Raw genomic sequence first — 22783 nt, forward strand, 5'->3', positions numbered from 1 at the left:
TTCTGCTTTCAGCGCCGCATGCTAACGTAAAGGGACTGACGTCATCCGTTGATATGCGTGTCAGGAAGACTGCCCAAACCGGATTCAATGGCCGCTTTTCGGCGCGCCGCTCGCTTGTAACTCACAGGACCCGTTGTGCAAAAACTGTCAGCAGATTTTTAGTTTATGAAGACCGCCAAACAACGGGACGGTTAACAAATAAAATGACTACTCTTGTGCAGATCATAAGCATCCTTAATTTCTGTGTATCATCATCGCGAAAGGTAGTTAACTTTTTCCGTGCATTTTAGCAAAGCCGATGTTTCCATCCCGTATTAGATTAAAAAAAAAGTTCAGTGCAGATACCATAATCATCCCAACTTCCCCCACCGCCCTGAGAATTGAAAGCAATATTACTTGGAGCTGCTGGTCCACGCAAACGAGTGTTTGGAGAAAGTTAAGCAAATTCGTACTTCTACTTTTAAAGTTAATTTGCACCGACTGTTACCAACGATATTCAGGGAAAGCCGCATTGTCACTCCAATTATTTTATTTTTCATTAAATGAAACAATATACTTTGTTTATTTGAAAGCTTCTTGGAAAGATGAATGCGGTACTTCTTATAACGCTTATAATCTTGCTATTGAAATTTCCGCAAAAACTGAAAGGCAAGGCAGTGTAAATACCAAGTAGGGGAACGGGCCAAGCCTATTTTAGTGTGATAATATCGCACCCTAGCAAGAATAGTGACAACTAAAAAATGCACTACTTGTGATAAAACGGCTTGAAGAATCCTGTAAAACTTGTATTAAAGTAGCATACGCATTCTTATATTGAAAGTTAATAATTTTCCCAGTAAATTCCATTATAGTCTATACAACAGTAATATGGGCATGTAGTTATGTTTCTCGTCGAGTGATAGGAGTTACAGGTAATTATTAATTCTTGTTACTTCTTGACTTTCTAAAAAGTAAGTTGTTTTTATGGCCCTTCATGTAATACTTTTGTCACTTCTCCAACCCAAAAAATCCAAAAATTTCGAATCACCAGAAACTAAAGCAAAACACGGATTTACGTTAAAATAAACAATCTCTTAACTCAAAAATGATTTTTACGCATGTATATTGTTCTCTACAGTAAAAATTGCAATAAATAGCACGAAATATGTTGTTAATACATATTGAGGAAGAGCAATACTATACAGTATGCATTTATTGTGCTCTACATACAGTGCATTTGTGCAGAACTGTAAAAAATGAAGGTGGCCTATACATTAGTGAAAAATTACTTGTGAATAAAGTCATAGAGCTTTGTTTAGCAGATAAAATTATAGACCTATTTGCAGTGTTTCTCCATTTCTCGGTCCACAAAATGTCCACAAATGTTGTGGTTGAGTTATACTCGATGTACTGAAGGGCAGTATCAAAAACTTTCTTGCCGTCGGTGTGTGAAATGTTTGTAGGGGGTTGATACCACCGTCAGTCCTCGTTGAGGTTCCTCACCAATGATCTTTAACGATTTCCTTCGTGTTGTCGTTTTGCTCGCCTTTTATCTGGTCACTTTCGGTCAGAACTCCCGGCCAAAACGTACGCCAAAATTTTCGCAGCATGTCAGGTTTTAGTTCCTCTAAAAACACAGCAGTTTTATAGATAGGGGCTTTGACGCTGAGGGTTTTCTTAGCTGCAAGTACGTCACAACTTACTTGGGACTTCCATAAAATTAAGCTGATGTATTTTTACGATATCGCCTCTTTAACCATTCTGTCGCTCTCTGAACCATTGTTTGGATAACTGATGTGACATTTGAGGGTAGGTAGATAGCTCTTACGATTCCTTTAACTAAATCATCCCCGGATGGATGGGCATGTTAGTGCGTTACCTATTAGCAACAGAGCAAAAACAGGGAACTTTTTTTGTTTAAAATCTTTTCCAACAGATAGAACTAATTCGTGGAAAAATCAAGGTTGGAAAAGATTACAGTTCATCCAAGCATATTTTTTATTGCGGTAATAAACCAGCAAGGAAGGTAAAGTTAGCGCCCTTGGCTTCCTAAATTTGCCAGTACAAGTTGCGGTAGCTTGGGTGTACCGTGAGCGTTGCTGCAAAGAGCAGCGGTTATCCTATCTTTACAGTTTCGTTCCTGCTACGGTTTTACCTGATGCAGCGAGAGTTTTGTTTGGCAGCATATTTTGTAGTTTAGGCCTATCTCGTTATAGTGGCAAAGTAACAGTTAAATTGCTTCGACAATTTCTCGAAACTTCACAGAAAATTCTTTTGCCTCCTCGGCATCAGTAGATAGTTTTTCACTAGAAACTGAAACAAACTGTACGCCATGACGGGTTTAACAGCATAACACCAGCCTTCACTAGCTGCGAGCTCGCATCGGAGTTCTAGTCTTAACCCTTAACTCGCGAGATGACTTCTGTAACGTATACCACGAGGGGGAGGCTCTGATACCCTTATGTTTAAACCGAGATTTAAGGCAAAAATCGCATAAAATTTTTAATGTATGCCATATAACATTCATTTTCACGATTATTTAAGTGTTTAAATGTGTCCAGTTTATTTTATTGTACTAAACAAAGCCTGCAGCATTTTACTATTTCTCACACAAAAGCACATAATTTTGTTGGAGTACTGAATTTTACATTCTGAAAAATTATACAATCTCTGTAGCAAATAAATTTCCATGTAAAGCTACAGTGAGTCCAAAAAAGTATTCGTCTAGCTGCATGTCTTTTAGAAAACAGTCTGTGTAGCATGAAAAGAAATGTCTACAAAATCTAAAGAGCCACTCATGTAAGATGTACCTCGGTAAGTCAATTTTGTTGAAAACCGAGGAAAGAAATACACCCAAATCGACAACAAGGTTAACAAAATAGAAAATGTAATACAAGAGCTAGTTCATAAAGTATTCGTCCATCAGATCATGCCGAAATTCTGCGCGCAGTGAGTTTCAACGCTGACCCACGGCACACACTAGACTGCTAGAGTCAACCGCTCTCGGTCCCACTCTGTTTGCTGTTGTGGTTCTGAACGGCGCCGATACAGTGCAATTCAATTAGCACCATGGGCTGTAAGGGTAGTGAGACGACGCTGATAGAAAGGAAACTTGTTCTGCGCCTACATAATGAGTACAAGTAGTCTTAAGAGATTGCTAAAGTAGTCGGTAGACATAGACGGTTCAGTCGATAATAGATCGACTTTGAGCAAAAAAAAAAAAAAAATTATTAAGAAACCAACCACGTACTGGACACCTTCACACTTTGATTGATGCAGACGTGAGATTTATCATGAGGAAAATGAAGAAGAAACCTAAAATCGGCGCTCCTAAGTTGGCTGGGGAGTAAGAGTCTAGGGGGAAAGAAGGCATATGGTAACACAATCAGAAATATCTTCAAAACGTGTATCACGGCCGGGTAGCGCGTAAGAAATTTTGGGTCAGGAACAGAATCGAAAGAAAAGTCTTCATTTTGGGGTGGAACATAGATTAAAAAAGGAAGACTTCTGGAACAGAGTAATATTTCTGATGAGAGTAAATATAACGTATTCTGGTCGGATGGCAGGTGAATGGCGTGGCATAAAATTAAGGTGGAGATGTCGCGTAATCTTGTGCCAACGGTTAAACACAGTGGTGTCTCCCTGGTGGTGTGGGCTGTTTGAGCGCTGCACGTATTGGAAAATTACATTTCATAGAAGGTACAATGGATCACCATATGTATATCAACATCGAACACCTTTGGAAGTCTAGTGCCTTCAGAACGGTTGCTTCTCGCTCAGTATAGACGCAGAGTTGTTCTCAGTTCTCAGTTCAAAGAGATAGTTTGAACACGTCGGTGCTGGACTAAATTGGGCATCTTGAAGGTTATACGCCATTATCTTACACCAGTCTTAGAACTGATGCATCCAGTCCCAGTTATAGGGACTGCTGAGTTTAGCTGTGACTCTTAAATGTCACAACTTAGCATTATTTCCCGTATACATACTACTTCCGGAAAAGACATAAGTTTTAATGACAGGGGAATCATGTGAGGATGGAACTGGAGGCATTAGGAGTTGTATGTAGTCGGACATCCATTTAGCCATCTCAGATTTAAAAAAAAAAAAAAAAAAAAAAAAAAAAAACTGGTGACAGGAATTAGATTGTATATACCAGCGTTCAACTGCCGTGTCGCGACACATTTGTATCTCTGAAAAATGTGAGGGGTGTGGTGAGATTTTTGATGTCTAATCTTCCGCTGATACAATATTTAGGAGATAAAAAAAATTATTGCCTAATCGTTTCTTGGAATAGCAAATTGGCTATCTTTATCTGTGATTACATGCATTGAAACATGTATCATAATAATGAATTTTTTACTTTCAACTCTAAAACGAACGGTCGCTCATATATGAGCAAGTCAGTAACGCTTTGGTCCACCTCTGTCTCTCATACAAGCAGTTATTGGGTCGGCTTGGTAGTGACCTATAGTTGCTGGAAGACGTCCTGAGGAATATCATGCCCAATGCTGTCCAATTGGCGCGTTAGATTCCCAGAATCCGAGGTTGGAGGTGCAGCCCATTAATGTTTCAAACGCTGTCAATTTGGAAGAGGTACAGCGACCTTGCTGACCAATGTAGGGTTGGGGAAGCGCGCGGACAAGTAATACAAACTCCCGCCTTATGCGGGAGGACATTATCTTGTTGGAATGTGTGCCGAAGATGGCTTGTCACGAAGAGGAACAAAACGGGGCGTGGAATATCGTCGATGTACCGCTGTCCTCTAAGGGTGGTGCGAATGACAGCAAAAGCGTCCTGCTATGAAAAGAAATGACACCCCACGCCATCACTCATGGTTGTCGGGCAATATGACGGGGCGGCAGTCATATGGTATCCCACCGTTGCCCGTTGCATATCCAAACAAGGTCCCCGCCGATTATCGGCGCTAACGTCGGAGTGGTACTGAAGAGAATACTATCCCAGTCAGTGGAATTACTAGCCGAGAGTATCTTAAACTTGGGAACTCTTGCATTCAGTCATTATCTTGATCGATAAACTATTAGAGATCTCAGATAAAGCCCTCTTGGACACATTCAGATTTTCTGTAATGATTGTTAAGAAACAGAAACCTCGCAACATAGGCTAAGAGCTTGCTTTACTGGCATGTAAAGAAATAGTTGAGACTGGAAGAAGGTGAACAAATTTCAAAAGTATCATCGTCAAATGATCGGCGCGTCATTTGATATTCGAAGCTGTGTTATAGAAAACACACACTCAATTTGCTCTAACATTTGGGTGAAAGCGCTGTCATTTCCGGTAATACTCGATTACTATCTTTTGTAAGATTTGTTTGTAGATCAGAAATTATTTAACGATACCCGTTTTGTCGAGAACTGGAAACCATCACCACCGTAACTGATTTGCAGTTATTAAGAGTTTCTTTCAAGATAACGGGGCCAAGTGGACGGATTGCATTGCTATATGTATTGATAGCACCGCTGCAATGACAGAATATATAAATGGTTTTCTACAGTGCATGTAAAATTGGTTGTGACTTCAGCCAGGTAAGTACGTAGCGATGGTGGGTAGCTTAGTTGCCGGCGTGTACTGAACGCATAACCTGTTAAGCTAGCTTGGCTGCCTAAATAGCAAGCCGGCCTGTCTGCAATCCTTCTCAAAGGATTTTAAAGACGCTATTCGGGAATAAACTCTGATTCTCGCACATCTTATAGGTCTATTCGTCAGCTTCATAATTAACTGCTTATCATTTCGTTCATGGTCATAGTTAATGTGAGATTTGGATATTAGGAAAACTACTGCGCAAAATTCTTTGAAACAAGTTTTTGGCATTGATACCACGGAGAGAGAGTATTTTGCCATATGATTGATATGCGAAACTTCCATATCTAACGCGATATTCAAGCAACTACAGAGTGTTTTTTTTATGAAATAGTGTAAGGTTTAAGGACCATCAGTAGTTGGTGAAACGAGATTCACTGTGGATTTTATAACATTATAAGTGAAGAAGTCAAAAGTTTATTTTACTAGTGAGAGTGGACTTTCTCATAACTATCGACCTGTCTTCCCTCGACACTCCGTTTCAAGATTGTCACAATCTCAACTGCATTAGAATGGTAGTGAGATCGACATGTGAACTCTGCTGTGTTTAAACATGATACAAGAGAAGTTACGTATTATTCAAAACTTGTCGCAATCCTTAATGAATACATGTCTCTTCAACCACATTAATTTTCCACGTAGGCCCATATGTTTTCAGTCGGATTTAAATGAGGATGCTATTGAGGAAGCCTGATTAAACTGCCTTTCAGCGTCAGCATCGACCTAGCAGCTTGGAGTTTTTGGCGTGTACATAAAGTTCCTTGAACTCCGCCCCACACAAGTTATCTTCACATTTATCTAACGGAAAATTTCTTTGTACCCACAGCAAAATATTAGCTTTCCTCCATACATTATTGAAGCGTTATCCATCACATCGGAGTGATGTGGCGAATTGTCCATTGCTATTGTTGAATTCAGAGGAATATTATGCAGCACAACATTACCTTCACACCTGGTGAAAGTGTTTAGATGCGGTGCACTGTTTTTATTAATGCGACGCCAACACAAAACACTAGTTCAATACGTGATTACTGCAGAACACGTCAGCAAGAGAAAATATCACTTAACAACGAGAGCTAATGTGCGTAGATCCATGTAATGCGCGGCACGGTAAGGTAGTGTTCATCCACGGCGTGGCAACAGGGGCGCTTTACCAACCGAACTGCTGGCGGTGTGGTAGGGAAAGCCTGCTCGCCATTGATGTTACCTTGGCAACGGCGTCTTGTGCCCTCATGTGAGCCAAACGTCTGAAGTAGCAACTGATTTTAAACCCACTAGAACTTCCGCGTGGCATAAAACCGACCAGTAATAATTACTCTTTGCTTTTTACTTAGAGAGGATTTAATGGTGAACACTGCAGGCGAAAATAGTTTGTTTGGCGTCATTCAAACGGTTGTTACAATGATCAATTATGTAATAAACTCATCCTGTAAAATACTAAGCGTTTGAAAAACTCTGTAAAGAAATTGGTGCAGATCGTAGAATTATTCAACGGCCAACCTTAGAATAATTCTAGAACATTACGAACCATTTCCATGTTTTACAATTAATAAGTTCCCTTACTGTGTATGTCTTAAAAATCCCATTTGGTCCGCTGAGCTGGCGCACCTCTGATATTTTCAACTAACTTTCAATTAAGTTATGCAGGACTGCATAAAACGATCATACAAGTGATAAAATCAGCGCGTTTTCGTAAAAACCCACCCTTTGGACTTCGACTACAGGAGAGAACGATCTACGAATAACAGATTTTTCAGCTACGGTTACCGCATCAGGTGAGTGAATAGACAAGGGGAAAAAAAAATCCCCGTTAGTACGAGTAGAATTCGCGTAACGAGTTATCTGTATATATAGGATGATTCGCGAAGATATGCAGATACTTTGTTATTCTACAAGCAAAACTAAAGAAAAAGTTCATATAAACGTAGGTCCGCAAACGCCTAATAATAGATGTTGCCTGAAATTTAACAACTTCGCTAATATGAAGCCATTGCAGAATTGTACGAGGTTAAAGTAAAGCACGATTTCCATTTTTCTTCTTATTGGTCTGGCGAATCTAACAAAATGTGTCCCAGGCGTGTATCTGTAGTAGTTTTCCAGAACATCCAGAGCAAATTTGTTTACTTTCCTTTAAGAATGTAGAAACGTTTATGTCGTTGATGGCCACCGTTTGCGAGTTGTCAGCCGCGCGGGATTAGCCGAGCAGTCTCAGGCGCTGCAGTCATGGACTGTGCGGATGGTCTTGGCGGAGGTTCGAGTCCTCCCTCGGGCAAGTGTGTGTGTGTGTGTGTGTGTGTGTGTGTGTGTGTGTGTGTGTGTGTGTGTGTGTGTGTGTGTGTCCTTAGGATAATTTAGGTTAAGTAGTGTGTAAGCTTAGGGACTGATGACCTTAGCAGTTAAGTCCCGTAAGATTATACACACACACACATTTGAACATTCTTTTCTTTCAGTTGCTGACTTTGAAACGAGTTAGTTTTCTGTATTATTCAGTGAAAGAACAAAAGCGTATTTTCCGGTTTAACAGGAATTCACGTTTGCTATGGTATTAATAATATCAGATTAGCTGACAATCATACAGTTTCAATTAACGTTGTTACCATCATTTTTCCAAAATTAAATTTTCTACAACTTCCGTTGAAAACTTTCTGCTATTGTCTGGAATTAAAAAAGGGCTAAATAGTTACTAAATTAAAAATTTTACGAAATTACTTCTTTGCTTCTCTGTATGTTCTGGAAAACTACTGCAGGTACACGTCTGGGACATGTTTTATTAGATTCACCAGAGCAATAACAACAAAATAATGGAAATCGTGCTTTACTTAAACCTTGTATAGTTTTGCAATGGCTTCATATTAGCGAAGTTGTTAAATTTCAGGCAAATTCTTTTATTAGCCGTAACTCCGTACCTCAACACTTGCTTATCGTATGTTTATATGAACTCTTTTCTTTAATTTTACTTGTAGAATAACATATAGTTCAGCCTTCGGCGGAATCGAGGATTTAGACAGACTTCTTGTTTGTTATCGATATCGATACTGGTAAAATACAAAACCGTAACACTATGTTGTTGTTGTCTTCAGTCCTGAGACTGGTTTGATGCAGCTCTCCATGCTACTCTATCCTGTGCAAGCTTCATCATCTCCCACTACCTACTGCAACCTACATCCTTCTGAATCTGCTTAGTGTACTCATCTCTCGGTCTCCCTCTACGATTTTTACCCTCCACGCTGCCCTCCAATGCTAAATTTGTGATCCCTTGATGCCTGAAAACATGTCCTACCAACCGATCCCTTCTTCTAGTCAAGTTGTGCCACAAACTTCTCTTCTCCCCAATCCTATTCAATACCACCTCATTAGTTACGTGATCTATCCACCTTATCTTCAGTATTCTTCTGTAGCACCACATTTCGAAAGCTTCTATTCTCTTCTTGTCCAAACTAGTTATCGTCCATGTTTCACTTCCATACATGGCTACACTCCAAACAAATACTTTCAGAAACGACTTCCTGATACATAAATCTATATTCGATGTTAACAAATTTCTCTTCTTCAAAAACGCTTTCCTTGCCATTGCCAGTCTAAATTTTATATCCTCTCTACTTCGACCATCATCAGTTTTTTACTTCCTAAATAGCAAAACTCCTTTACTACTTTAAGTGTCTCATTTCCTAATCTAATTCCCTCAGCATCACCCGATTTAATTCGACTACATTCCATTATCCTCGTTTTGCTTTTGTTGATGTTCATCTTATATCCTCCTTTCAAGACACTGTCCATTCCGTTCAACTGCTCTTCCAAGTCCTTTGCCGTCTCTGACAGAATTACAATGTCATCGGCGAACCTCAAAGTTTTTACTTCTTCTCCATGAATTTTAATACCTACTCCAAATTTTTCTTTTGTTTCCTTTACTGCTTGGTCAATATACAGATTGAATAACATCGGGGACAGGCTACAACCCTGTCTCACTCCTTTCCCAACCACTGCTTCCCTTTCATGCCCCTCGACTCTTAAGACCGCCATCTGGTTTCTGTACAAATTGTAAATAGCCTTATGCTCCCTGTATTTTACCCCTGCCACCTTTAGAATTTGAAAAAGAGTATTGCAGTCAACATTGTCAAAAGCTTTCTCTAAGTTGTCTAGAAACGTAGGTTTGCCTTTTCTTAATCTTTCTTCTAAGATCAGTCGTAAGGTCAGTATTGACACTATAGTACGTTTAAAATTAGTTATTACTTCTGACGTTTGGCTGATCGAAGAGGGGCGTGACGCCGTTGCCTAGGTAGCACCAATGCCGAGCCGACTTTACCTACCACGCCGTCAGTGGATCGCCTGGCAACGCACCCCTATTGCCAGACCATGAATAAACAGCACGCATTAGATGTACCAACGTTCGTCAACTCGCGTTGCAAACTATTTTCTGGCATTGAAGTGTTCTGTAGTCGTCAGGTACTATGAGCAAGTGTTTTGTGTTGGTGTTGCATTAGTTGCTATGCAGTACACCTGAGTAAGACGTTTTCAATAAAAGAGTCGCCCGAGAACACCTTCATGGGCTGGAAAGATAACGTTCTGCCGCAAAACATTCCTCGGAATTCGGCGGTAGTAATGAACAAAACCCATTACCACTCGGTCGCTCTGTTGTGATAAATAAAGCTCCAACAATGCAGTGAAGGAAACCGGATGTTTTGCTGGTAGAAAGAAATGTTCCGTGAGTTAAAATTTAACGTAGCATGTATGAGGCGAAGGAAATGGGACTTGTAGTGCTGTACAAGCCAAAACTTTACGCTACGTTATCGACGAACTGGCTAACGGTAAAGGAAATAGTTTAATCAGGCTTCCTCCGTACCATGCTCATTTAAACCCGATGAGTATATGGGCCTAGCTGAAAACTAATGGGGCAAAAGCAAGAAGCAGCTTACGCTGAGTGAGATTGAAATGCTGTCCAAAGAAGCCATTGAAAATGTTGCGCAACAGGACTGGTCTTGATTTGTCAGCCATACAAATAAGGCAGTTCAAGAGACATCGCTTCATGAAGGACTGTGACGAGTTTTGACTAGTAAATAACTTCCCTTGTTGCTATGTTAAAATCTGCTTCTTTTGTCAAAACACAGCAGAGTTCAGAAATATTCATCTCACATTCTAATGCAGTTGAAATTGCGACTGAATCCTGAAATAGTGTCTTACTAACAACGGAGTGATAGGTCAATAGTGTATGAAACAGGCCATTCATAGTATGAATATAAACTTGTAGTTTCTTCACTTAAATTGTTACAGCAGTTCTCGTTTGACCACCTATCGGTGCCTCAATATTTACATTATTCCACTGAAAAAACTAAAGTCGTTTGAATATCACGATAGATATGGAAATTTCGCATATCAATCGTATGGCAAAACACCCCTTCTTTGCGCGCTATCATTTGCCAAAATCATATTTGCATATATCAAACTATTTATGAGATACGAGGAGCTTATAAATATTATATTCCAGTTTTTTCACTGACACGAGTTTTTCATGGAGCGCTTTAAATATATTAAATTTTCGCGAAATTGGAAACCGTTGGCGATATCCTTAAAAGTTTGAAGACTGGTTTGATGAAGCTCTCCATGCTACTCTATCCTGTGCAATCTTCATCTACCAGTACTACATCCTTCTGAATCTGCTTAGAGTATTCATCTCTTGGTGTCCCTCTACAATTTTTTACCCTCCACGCTGCCCTCCAATGTTAAATTTGTGATCCCTTGATACCTCAACACATGCCCTACCAACCGATCCCTTCTTCTATCAAGTTGTGCCACAAATGTCTCTTCTCCCCAATCCTATTCAATACTTCCTCATTAGTTATGTGATCTACCCATCTAATCTTCATTTCAAAAGCTTCTATTCTCTTCTTGTCCAAACTAGTTATCGTCCATGTTTCATTTCCATACATGGCTACACTCCATACAAATACTTTCAGAAATGACTTCCTGACACTTAAATCTATACTCGATGTTAACAAATTTCTCTTCTTCAGAAACGCTTTCCTTGCCGTTGCCAGTCTACACTTCATATCCTCTCTACTTCGACCATTATCAGTTATTTTGCTCCCCAAATAGCAAAACTCATGTACTACTTTAAGTGTGTCATTTCCTCATCTAATCCCCTCAGCATTCATAGCGGTACCAATTTTTTCACTGCAAACTAAGAATGTCTTGCAGTGGTTTACCTACCATCGAAATATCACAATAACTATGACCATTAACGAAATGATAGCCTGTTCATCATGAAGCTGACGAATTAAACTAAAAGATGCGCGAAAATAGTTTATTGCTGTATAGTTTCCTTAAAAACGTTCGAGAAAGAATGGCCGTATATTGTGAGTGATTTGACTTACACAAGCTTAAATAGTACGTGACATAAATTTCAACTCGATACGCCTATCTGTACATAACAGAAAGGGGTTTTAACAGGCGGCGACAAAGTGATGCTGCTTTATGGCTTTCACCGATTGAAGTACAGAACCCTAGAAATCAGATGAAGGTACGTATAAAAGGATGCTAACCTGAATTGCTAGAAGGGATATCCATACACTTTCCATCTGATATCAACTACTGGCTTTGAGTGGATGACTGCACCTGACGAGGAAAGCTTATCCAAAGCAGAATGATAGCTCCGTAAAAGAGTAACATATCGTAATAGCATCCTGAAATCGAAATTTAAAGAAAATTGTCCATATGTTTCTGGAATCTGTCAAAAGTGAATATCCGGATATCGTGAATAAAGCAATATCGTTTCTTTCTCATCGTCCTACTAGTGTGTGTGGATTCTCTACGTTGAACCGCGAGATGAGTGTCTGACAACGTTCTTCCACACAGAGAACGGCTTTGCAAAAAATCGCCAGGGGAAGTATCTCGCTACTTTTATGTTTTTATATTCTGTGTTCCCGCTTAAGAGTAATCAATTTCATACATTCCTATTCAAGAGTCTTACGGAATAAATTTAACATTTATATCTCATAGTTGTCCCATTATATACGGGTGCCGCGATTTAGTGTGTTTCAAAGGCGAGATGGTTGAAAAACGCGGGCCTATACCATTGGTTGGATTTTTGAGAGAGAGAGAGAGAGAGAGAGAGAGAGAGAGAGAGAGAGAGAAACATGACGGCACTGTCCAATAAGGCAAACGTAATTGGTAACCTGTAGTGAAAGTTGTTTCCACCTGTGGGTCCTTCATGAAACACTCTCGGCTGATGGCCTGTGACTAAAAAGCCTGACTCTTCGTTTAGACCTGTAAATATATGAACGAATCGTAGAGTTTTTATTTGAAAATAGCGATAAAGTTATAAAGCTACCGTTCAAATCAGCAACGCTAAATTTTAGCGACAAGCGGAGTTTTGGTTGCTTCCCTGTTTCTCTAATATTCTCTGCCGATAAATTTATAGACGAATGGCTATTGGAATTGTGGATTTTTCACCGTTAAACCTAGGTAAATTATTGTGATGGGGCAAATTTTTCACCTTCAGTGTGCACTTAAACCTCTCCAACCTACAGTAATTTGTAACAAATAATATCGAAGGACAGTCAGGTATTGGGCTTTCACGGCGTCCTGGAGCTGGGACAAAAATGCATTCTTCAGTCTCTGGAAACAGGTATTATTATGGTGTAGTTCAGACTAAAGGTTTCTATTTTAGATAATTGTGAAAGATATATCCCCAGACGATGTACCGGCAGGTACTTCGATTAAGATACAATGTCGTATACTCACAAGTTCCGTGAACTGTTGTATACAGGAAAGATTTCGTAATGTTCGCAAGATTTGCACATGAGGAACACAGGAGGGTAAGATTGTCCGCGCACCACACATAAAGCAATATATGTTGTGCATAAGTCGCCATGTATCTAGCACGATCAATTTGAAGTGGAACAGCCGTGTAAACTTGATGTAGGCAAATGCAATGCCACATTGATTTCAATTGCAAAGTCAGCGCGCGATTGAATTTTATTAGTCACCCTAGAACTCCCGAAATTCCAAGGTGAGTCAAGAAAGATCTTTCAGAGCGACACTGGCATTCATGTTTTATTGCGCAGTCACGAATGTGGGAGGAAGGAGAGAAGAGGACATAGTAATGTTACTCTGTAAGTTCCTTCACACACAGTACGATGACTTGTAAAAGTACAGTTTAGATGAGATAAAAACCGTTCAGATCATTTTGCTCAAGAGGCGGCCCTTTTCCAGAGTAAAATTTCTCATTTTATTGACGAAGCGTACTTTAGTGTATAGTTATATGAAAGAGAGAACTTTCTCTACTGCATCCCAAGTAACACACGTGAAACGGGCGATTGTCCGCTGAACAGTTTCCATAAAACTATGTGGTGCACTGCAGCCAAAAGAGGCTTAAACAGCGGTAGGTACTTACTCCGTGTGCGGTGGTCAGTGACAGTTTATTGGTACGGAAGTTATATTGTTACACGTCACAAAACTTTATATGGTGTCGACTGTAGTGATTTAGTTTCGGTAAAACGAATTCAGTCCACATTGTTGTCACTCACTTTTGATTCTGAGAAACGTTTGGTGGTTATTCCATCTGTTGGCGTGGCTTTACCGATTCGCACACAATGTCTTCTGATACTTGTCTGGTGTGAATGACTTGAAACTGGTATGCTTTTCCTTGTGAAACCGCTGAACAATTAAAACCAATAAAATAGGAAGTTCCCCCAATTAGCCTGTAATGATTTGTATTTGTACACATACTTCCCGATGAAGTGTCAGTAGCTGCATATTTGGATGCTATGCTAACCGATGAAAGTAATCATTAGGTACTGTTTTAAGTTGTCAGATTCCTTTTATTTTTGTCGTATATAGAGAAAAAACATTTTACATACAACCATAAGTCACAGCGCTATCTGGTAAAGATCTGTTCTATCCAATAACAAGCGGAGAGAATGATGATCGCGTATAAAATGAAACTGATTTAAGTAACTCTGTTTCTGGTGCTAAAGAAGAAATGGTACATGCGACCAATTCAGAAACACAGCGTAGGTGAAACGCATAATAAAACTGTTTCATGCTTTATAACACTGCTTTTTATCTTTAATCAGGCTTTAGACGTTCTACTGATGATTCTGAAAAGTCTCCTTTAACAATACTTTCGTTGCTTCACTGGAAGTGATTCATGTTATTTGCCCCAAAAATGTGATCACTGTCATATAAGATGAGTCACTTCCAAGCGGGCTAAGTGTATTGTGCTATATGAAAGTCGTTTAACAAGGCTTCGTGGGTATATAAAGTGGAATGGTGAAACGTTCGCGTCTCCGTATTTGGGAACAACAGAATTGAATTTGTTTCCTGTAAACACTTACGATGAATACCAGGATGGTTCTATTGAATAGGCAGCTTCCAATTTTCTCACCTAACTTCATCCATTACTACAAGAGCTCAGTTTCTTACGACCATGTAACGGGACACCCCCCCCCCCCCCCCCTCTCTCTCTCTCTCTCTCTCTCTCTCTCTCTCTCTCTCTCTCTCTCTCTCTCTCTCTCTCTCTCTCTCCCCCCTGTAACCTAAAGCTTCTGAATATAAGTAGTTATCAAGAACAAAGCAGATTAGCGAAGACATTAGAAAATTCATTTTTTAATGAGCGCGACGATTAAAGAGGAAGAGACGGCGCATGGCAGGCTCCGCGAAATTCACTGCCGCAGCTTGGGAGCGACCGCGGGAGGGGCAGGAGGGGCGGGCGTAGTTGTGTGGGACTGCCACTCGGTAAGCGCATAACGGCGTTGGCTGCCGGTTCGCAGCGAACCAGCTGAGCTATGGGGCCGCGCCTAGATGGGCTCTGGGGCTGTGGCGATTTGGGCCCTCACCACGCTGGTGCTGCTCGCCTCCGCCGTGCTCACAGTCGTCATCAACTACGTTGCACACAAGGTGAAACCGCTGCGCTAGGGGCGGTGCGACGATGGCGTCGCTGCAATCATACCGGCGCGGCGCTGGGCTGCGGTGTAGCGCGCGATATGCCTCGTTCTTTAACTACAGTGCATTGTGAAAGTGATGAACAGTGAGGCTGCATGAGTTTCTGCAGGAATGGTTTTTGAAAATGTAAATACGGTCAGCTCGGTCTGTAAATAAAGAGCTAGATCCGCTCCCCACTACCCTTATTAGAACTAGGGACTAAGGGCTGCATGACCTGAAATCCCTAGCATCCGAATCAGAGAAGGAATTTATCTCGTGGCGTGTGATTGTGCCTTATTTTCTTTTCTTATTCCCCCCCCCCCCCCCCCCCCTATTTATACGCCACCTGTGGCTGTTGGCAGGATACAGGTCCTCTTAATGTTGCTAGTAGAAAAATCTGTGTGTAGGACTACACATTTTCAGTTTCTTTTTGTGTGTGTTTTGCAAGTAATTTTTACGAGTTTGAGGATTATTTTTGAAACTGAGTTGCTATAGAAACAATATTTACTTTGATGGATTTCAATTATTGTCCTCAAGATTTTATGCTTGTATAATTGTGAGAGTCCAAGAGCAGTATTCACAAATGTGAATTGAATTGTTTGAAATTGGCTTAATAAACAATAGAATGTGTCTGACATTGTTGCAGCTATACCATTTTTCCTGAATTCTCTTAGGCTATTCATTCATACACCGCATAATTCGTTACAGGAATACACTGAGGAAATTGATCGCCTGAGACGTGACCTGTTGGCAGCTCGTGAACGAAATGGTGTGTATATTGCATTGGAAAATTACAATGAGATGACACGACAGCTGGAATTGAATCGTCAAGAAATAAATGAAAAGCTGCAACTTGTTAAAGTTCTGGAGAAGGAGAAGGCTGATAAAGAGGCAAGTTGATGTTAGGTATAGCTAAAAAATTGCTTCTTGTAATATTTTTTCCCAAACAAATTTTGTTACCTATAAGTTAAATTGTAAATGATTACAGGCTTTGTGCAACCAACTTCGCATGTCTTTGGAAGAAACAGAAGGTGAACTAGTGGATTCCAAGAATACTTTGAAGTTAGCCGCAGAAACAGTTCAAGAGCAACTTGACAAAGAGAAGCAGCTAATGGAACAAGCACAGAGTATACTTGCCGTTGCAAATACTTCTACTGTTGATACGCACAAGCTCCATGATAAACTTGACAGGAAAAGGTAAATTTTCTTTCCCCCCGAATAAATAGTGAAGTGTGTATGTATTGACTCAGAAATCAATGAGTACAATTATATATATAAGTCCCCCCCCCCCCCCCTCCTCCGTATTCTAGCTGTGAGATTTTCCCCTCTCTCCAACCACAAATGACTGGTAAAATTGAATGGTAATGTTAACTATTATTGGGACACTGAGGTCTCTTGCAGTAGCCTCTTAATAAATAACTGTAGAGAAATATAAACGTAGACTTCCTCAGCTACTCTCACATTCAATAAAATTTTTCTGGGTTTGTGACTGCATTGTGAATATATGGAACTACTGACGTTTCAGTCCCTATTGCAAGTGACTTTTTTTTAAAAACAAAAAACACCCTGAAGAATGTCAATTGCAATAGGGATTGAAGCATTGGTAGTTTTATATATTAAAAATGCGGTCGTAAACCCAAAAAAATTTTAGTGAAACTATAGAGTAAGATTTTGATTAATTTTCGAAGGTCACTTCATACGCCGGCTGCAGTGGTCTCGCGGTTCTAGGCGCGCAGTCCGGAACCGTGGGACTGCTACGGTCGCAGGTTCGAATCCTGCCTCGGGCATGGATGTGTGTGATGTCCTTAGGTTAGTTAGGTTTAAGTAGTTCTAAGTTCTAGGGGACTAATCACCACAGCAGTTGAGTCCCATAGTGCTCAGAGCCATTTGAACTATTTTTTATCACATTATTCCTTCTGGCAAGTGTGAATTTTGTTCACCAGCACTTGAAACCTTGTAGGATAACAGGCCAGTAAGTTTCTTTTGAACCCCATTCTGGTACATGAGAGACAATTTGTGTGTGTTTCCTTAATTTTGCTGCTCAAGAGTGCACAAGCCCTTTATTGTTAAAGCTTCCTTCATGCCAAATAATTGCATTACTGCTCCTGCAACAGTTCAAATTACATTGGAAACAAAGCTACACGATTAGATAACTGAACCTATTTCATGACTATAACACAAGTGTAATTTCAGCAGTCTCTGTTGATCTGATGGGTAAACCTTGCAGTGAGTTGAGTTATTTGTTGCAGTTACCAAAAAAGACTTGGTTGCCTTCAGAAATGCCCTTTTTGTGTGTATATGTGAAAGGGGGAGGGGTTATCCTCTAGCTCATCAAAGAATAACTCCGAAAGCCAGCAGCAATCTCCCCCCCCCCCCCCCCCCCCCCCTGTATGTTTGTTTAACAATTCAAGGTTTCTGCTTTTCAGTGGGTCTCCTTTTATTCAATGTGTGTGTTTGGGTTCAAAAGTTACTCAATTTCTTGGTTCCAATTAAAAAAGAACTGGTTGTGGATTATTTGTACAATTCAACTCTGCATCCTCACGCAGTGGCTAATATGATCTCTGTTTTAGTTGGCGACAGCCAGCAGTAAGAAACACCAAGTTGACACCACCAATTAAAACTCAGCTTGCATTGCATCTTCAACTACAAACACACTCTGCAAGCCACCATACAGTGCATGACAGAGGGTATATTGTACATTGCTAGTCATTTCCCTTCCTACTCCTTTCTCAAAAATGACGATATAAATTCTTCTGCATGAGCTCAGATTTCTTTTATATTATGTCTTCAGTCCTTAGACAAAAATACATTTGCAGTAGTAAAATAATTCTGCAGTCAATTTCAAATTCCAGTTCTGTAAGTATTGTAAATATATATACATGAAAAGAAAGTCGCCTTCCCTCCAGGGGTTCCCATTTGACTTCCTGAACCATGTCCAGAATCCTTGCGTGTTGATTACAGACTTTTAACAAATTTAGCAGCTTGTTTCTGAATAGCTTTGATGTATTCCTTAATTTGATCTGATGGTGATGTATTCCTTAATTTGATCTGATGGTGATTACAAATACTTGAACCGTTCTCAAGAATGGGTCACACTAATGTTCTGTGTGTGGTCTCCTTAACAGGTGATGCACACTTTCCTAAATGGACATCAACGATTCACCTTCCCTACTACAATCCTTACTTGCTTGTTACATTTTATATTGCTTTACAATGTTACACCTAGGTATTTAAGTGACATGATTGTTTCAAGCAACACGTTACTCATCTCAAGTCAAACATTACAGGACTATTCCTCCTACTCGTTCACTTTAACTTGCTTTGTTCAGGTTAATTGCCACATTTAGCAACTTCAGTAAGTCTTAGTAAGACCAGATACAATTCGCTTTACTTTAAAGCCTCTTTAGTGGTCACTGACAGTATGGTTTTCTCTTACAGTTTTGTTTTGGTAATTAACAGTTTGCATACATTAAAACATTTTCTCTGCACTTAACACATTTGCACTTCTGTGTACTGTCCTGTCAACATTTTGCATGTTTTGTTCTGCTATTGAATGATTTATTTGTCTCTCATTTGTTGTGATAGTGATGGAAGTGTCTGTTATCACTCTTTCAGTGTTTATATTTTCCAACTAGGGGGGATGGGGTGAGTGAGTGCTGGTACTTTACAGGCAGAAGAAATTGACCAAATAAATTTCCGAGATTTATGAATTACAAAGAAATGTAATCATTTACAGGAGGAAAAACACAACACACAGTATTACAACAATCACGTAAGTGCCCGTAGTTATGTAAGGAGTTGGACGTAATTATTGAAATAGCAAACAGTAATGGATACCAAGAATCTCTAGTAACAAAACAGAACAAAAAAATCGAGAAAGGCATAAAAATAAAAAGCAAAGCACCAACAAATCCAGAGACCCACATCTCTCTGCAGAAGCACATACATCGTCACCACCACTACACAACAGAACAACATAGAAACTCGATGGAAAGCCTGGTACACACTCACATATGGAAATAAACCGTCACACAGAATTAGGAACATCTTCAAGAAATGAGAAATAAAAATCGAACACCGAAGCAATGACTCTGTAGAGATATTTTTAAAAAAGATAGGTCAAATGGACATCTACCAAAAATGTGCCATTTACTAACTCAACCATTATCCTACTACATTAGAAAAAGACATTAAACTAATCAGATTCAGCCACAGAAACATCTTGTACACCTACAAGAAAACTTCCAAATTATTTAAAAAAAAAACAAGATCTGCATAATAAATAACCAGACAAACTTTAGCAACCAGGTGCTATTTAAAATAATGCAATATTTTATTGAAAAATAACCCCCGCCCTAAATAGACACCACAAAGTAGGTAATATCCCCATCATCTACAACTAATGTCACAGTAGCCAGGACATGGTACCACTGCCCCCCTCCTCCCTCCCTGCCCCCCTCTTCCCTCCCTGCCCCCCTCTTCCCTCCCTGCCCCCCCTCTTCCCTCGATGCCCCCCCTCTTCCCTCGATGCCCCCCCTCTTCCCTCCCTGCCCCCCCTCTTCCCTCCCTGCCCCCCCTCTTCCCTCGATGCCCCCCCTCTTCCCTCGATGCCCCCCCTCTTCCCTCGATGCCCCCCCTCTTCCCTCGATGCCCCCCCTCTTCCCTCGATGCCCCCCCTCTTCCCTCGATGCCCCCCCTCTTCCCTCGATGCCCCCCCTCTTCCCTCGATGCCCCCCCTCTTCCCTCGATGCCCCCCTCTTCCCTCGATGCCCCCCCTCTTCCCTCCCTGCCCCCTCTTCCCTCCCTGCCCCCCTCTTCCCTCCCTGCCCCCCTCTTCCCTCCCTGCCCCCCTCTTCCCTCCCTGCCCCCCTTCTTCCTTCCCTGCCCCCCTCTTCCCTCCCTGCCCCCCCTCTTCCCTCCCTGCCCCCCTCTTCCCTCCCTGCCCCCACCTCTTCCCTCCCTGCCGCCCCCCCTCTTCCCTCCCTGCCGCCCCCACTCTTCCCTCCCTGCCGCCCCCACTCTTCCCTCCCTGCCGCCCCCCCTCTTCCCTCCCTGCCGCCCCCACTCTTCCCTCCCTGCCGCCCCCCCTTCCCTCCCTGCCGCCCCCCCTTCCCTCCCTGCCGCACCCCCTCTTCCCTCCCTGCCGCACCCCCTCTTCCCTCCCTGCCGCACCCCCTCTTCCCTCCCTGCCGACCCCCCTCTTCCCTCCCTGCCGACCCCCCTCTTCCCTCCCTGCCGACCCCCCTCTTCCCTCCCTGCCGACCCCCCTCTTCCCTCCCTGCCGACCCCCCTCTTCCCTCCCTGCCGACCCCCCTCTTCCCTCCCTGCCGACCCCCCCTCTTCCCTCCCTGCCGACCCCCCCTTCCCTCCCTGCCGACCCCCCCTTCCCTCCCTGCCGACCCCCCCTCTTCCCTCCCTGCCGACCCCCCCTCTTCCCTCCCTGCCGACCCCCCCTCTTCCCTCCCTGCCGACCCCCCCTCTTCCCTCCCTGCCGACCCCCCCTCTTCCCTCCCTGCCGACCCCCCCTCTTCCCTCCCTGCCGACCCCCCCTCTTCCCTCCCTGCCGACCCCCCCTCTTCCCTCCCTGCCGACCCCCCCTCTTCCCTCCCTGCCGACCCCCCCTCTTCCCTCCCTGCCGACCCCCCCTCTTCCCTCCCTGCCGACCCCCCCTCTTCCCTCCCTGCCGACCCCCCCTCTTCCCTCCCTGCCGACCCCCCCTCTTCCCTCCCTGCCGACCCCCCCCTCTTCCCTCCCTGCCGACCCCCCCCCTCTTCCCTCCCTGCCGACCCCCCCCCCTCTTCCCTCCCTGCCGACCCCCCCCTCTTCCCTCCCTGCCGACCCCCCCCTCTTCCCTCCCTGCCGACCCCCCCCTCTTCCCTCCCTGCCGACCCCCCCCTCTTCCCTCCCTGCCGACCCCCCCCCTCTTCCCTCCCTGCCGACCCCCCCCTCTTCCCTCCCTGCCGACCCCCCCCTCTTCCCTCCCTGCCGACCCCCCCCTCTTCCCTCCCTGCCGACCCCCCCCTCTTCCCTCCCTGCCGACCCCCCCCTCTTCCCTCCCTGCCGACCCCCCCCTCTTCCCTCCCTGCCGACCCCCCCCCTCTTCCCTCCCTGCCGACCCCCCCCTCTTCCCTCCCTGCCGACCCCCCCCCTCTTCCCTCACTGCCGACCCCCCCCCTCTTCCCTCCCTGCCGACCCCCCCCCTCTTCCCTCCCTGCCGACCCCCCCCCTCTTCCCTCCCTGCCGACCCCCCCCCTCTTCCCTCCCTGCCGACCTCCCCCCTCTTCCCTCCCTGCCGACCTCCCCCCTCTTCCCTCCCTGCCGACCTCCCCCCTCTTCCCTCCCTGCCGACCCCCCCTCTTCCCTCCCTGCCGACCCCCCCTCTTCCCTCCCTGCCGACCCCCCCTCTTCCCTCCCTGCCGACCCCCCCTCTTCCCTCCCTGCCGACCCCCCCTCTTCCCTCCCTGCCACCCCCCCCCTCTTCCCTCCCTGCCACCCCCCCTCTTCCCTCCCTGCCACCCCCCTCTTCCCTCCCTGCCACCCCCCCTCTTCCCTCCCTGCCACCCCCCTCTTCCCTCCCTGCCACCCCCCTCTTCCCTCCCTGCCACCCCCCTCTTCCCTCCCTGCCACCCCCCTCTTCCCTCCCTGCCACCCCCCTCTTCCCTCCCTGCCACCCCCCTCTTCCCTCAATGCCACCCCCCTCTTCCCTCAATGCCACCCCCTCTTCCCTCCCTGCCACCCCCCTCTTCCCTCCCTGCCACCCCCCTCTTCCCTCCCTGCCACCCCCCTCTTCGCTCTTGCCTCCCTGCCACCCCCCTCTTCGCTCTTGCCTCCCTGCCACCCCCCTCTTCGCTCTTGCCTCCCTGCCACCCCCCTCTTCGCTCTTGCCTCCCTGCCACCCCCCTCTTCGCTCTTGCCTCCCTGCCACCCCCCTCTTCGCTCTTGCCTCCCTGCCACCCCCCTCTTCGCTCTTGCCTCCCTGCCACCCCCCTCTTCGCTCTTGCCTCCCTGCCACCCCCCTCTTCGCTCTTGCCTCCCTGCCACCCCCCTCTTCGCTCTTGCCTCCCTGCCACCCCCCTCTTCGCTCTTGCCTCCCTGCCACCCCCCTCTTCGCTCTTGCCTCCCTGCCACCCCCCTCTTCGCTCTTGCCTCCATGCCACCCCCCTCTTCGCTCTTGCCTCCATGCCACCCCCCTCTTCGCTCTTGCCTCCATGCCACCCCCCTCTTCGCTCTTGCCTCCATGCCACCCCCCTCTTCGCTCTTGCCTCCATGCCACCCCCCTCTTCGCTCT

General features: G+C 44.0%; 1 protein-coding gene across 1 annotated transcript in view; it reads left to right on the plus strand.

Moving 5' to 3' along the window:
• Positions 1-22783, plus strand: part of LOC126268318 (kinesin-like protein KIF11-A) — a 186430-nt gene that overhangs the window by 104161 nt on the left and 59486 nt on the right. Inside the window, exons 7-8 of the mRNA XM_049973900.1 lie at positions 16204-16386; positions 16484-16692. Of these exons, the coding sequence (XP_049829857.1) occupies positions 16204-16386; positions 16484-16692 (392 nt within the window). The remainder of the gene's footprint in view (positions 1-16203; positions 16387-16483; positions 16693-22783) is intronic.

The sequence above is a fragment of the Schistocerca gregaria genome, chromosome 1, assembly GCF_023897955.1.
Source record: "Schistocerca gregaria isolate iqSchGreg1 chromosome 1, iqSchGreg1.2, whole genome shotgun sequence".
NCBI classification, from domain to species: Eukaryota; Metazoa; Arthropoda; class Insecta; order Orthoptera; family Acrididae; genus Schistocerca; species Schistocerca gregaria.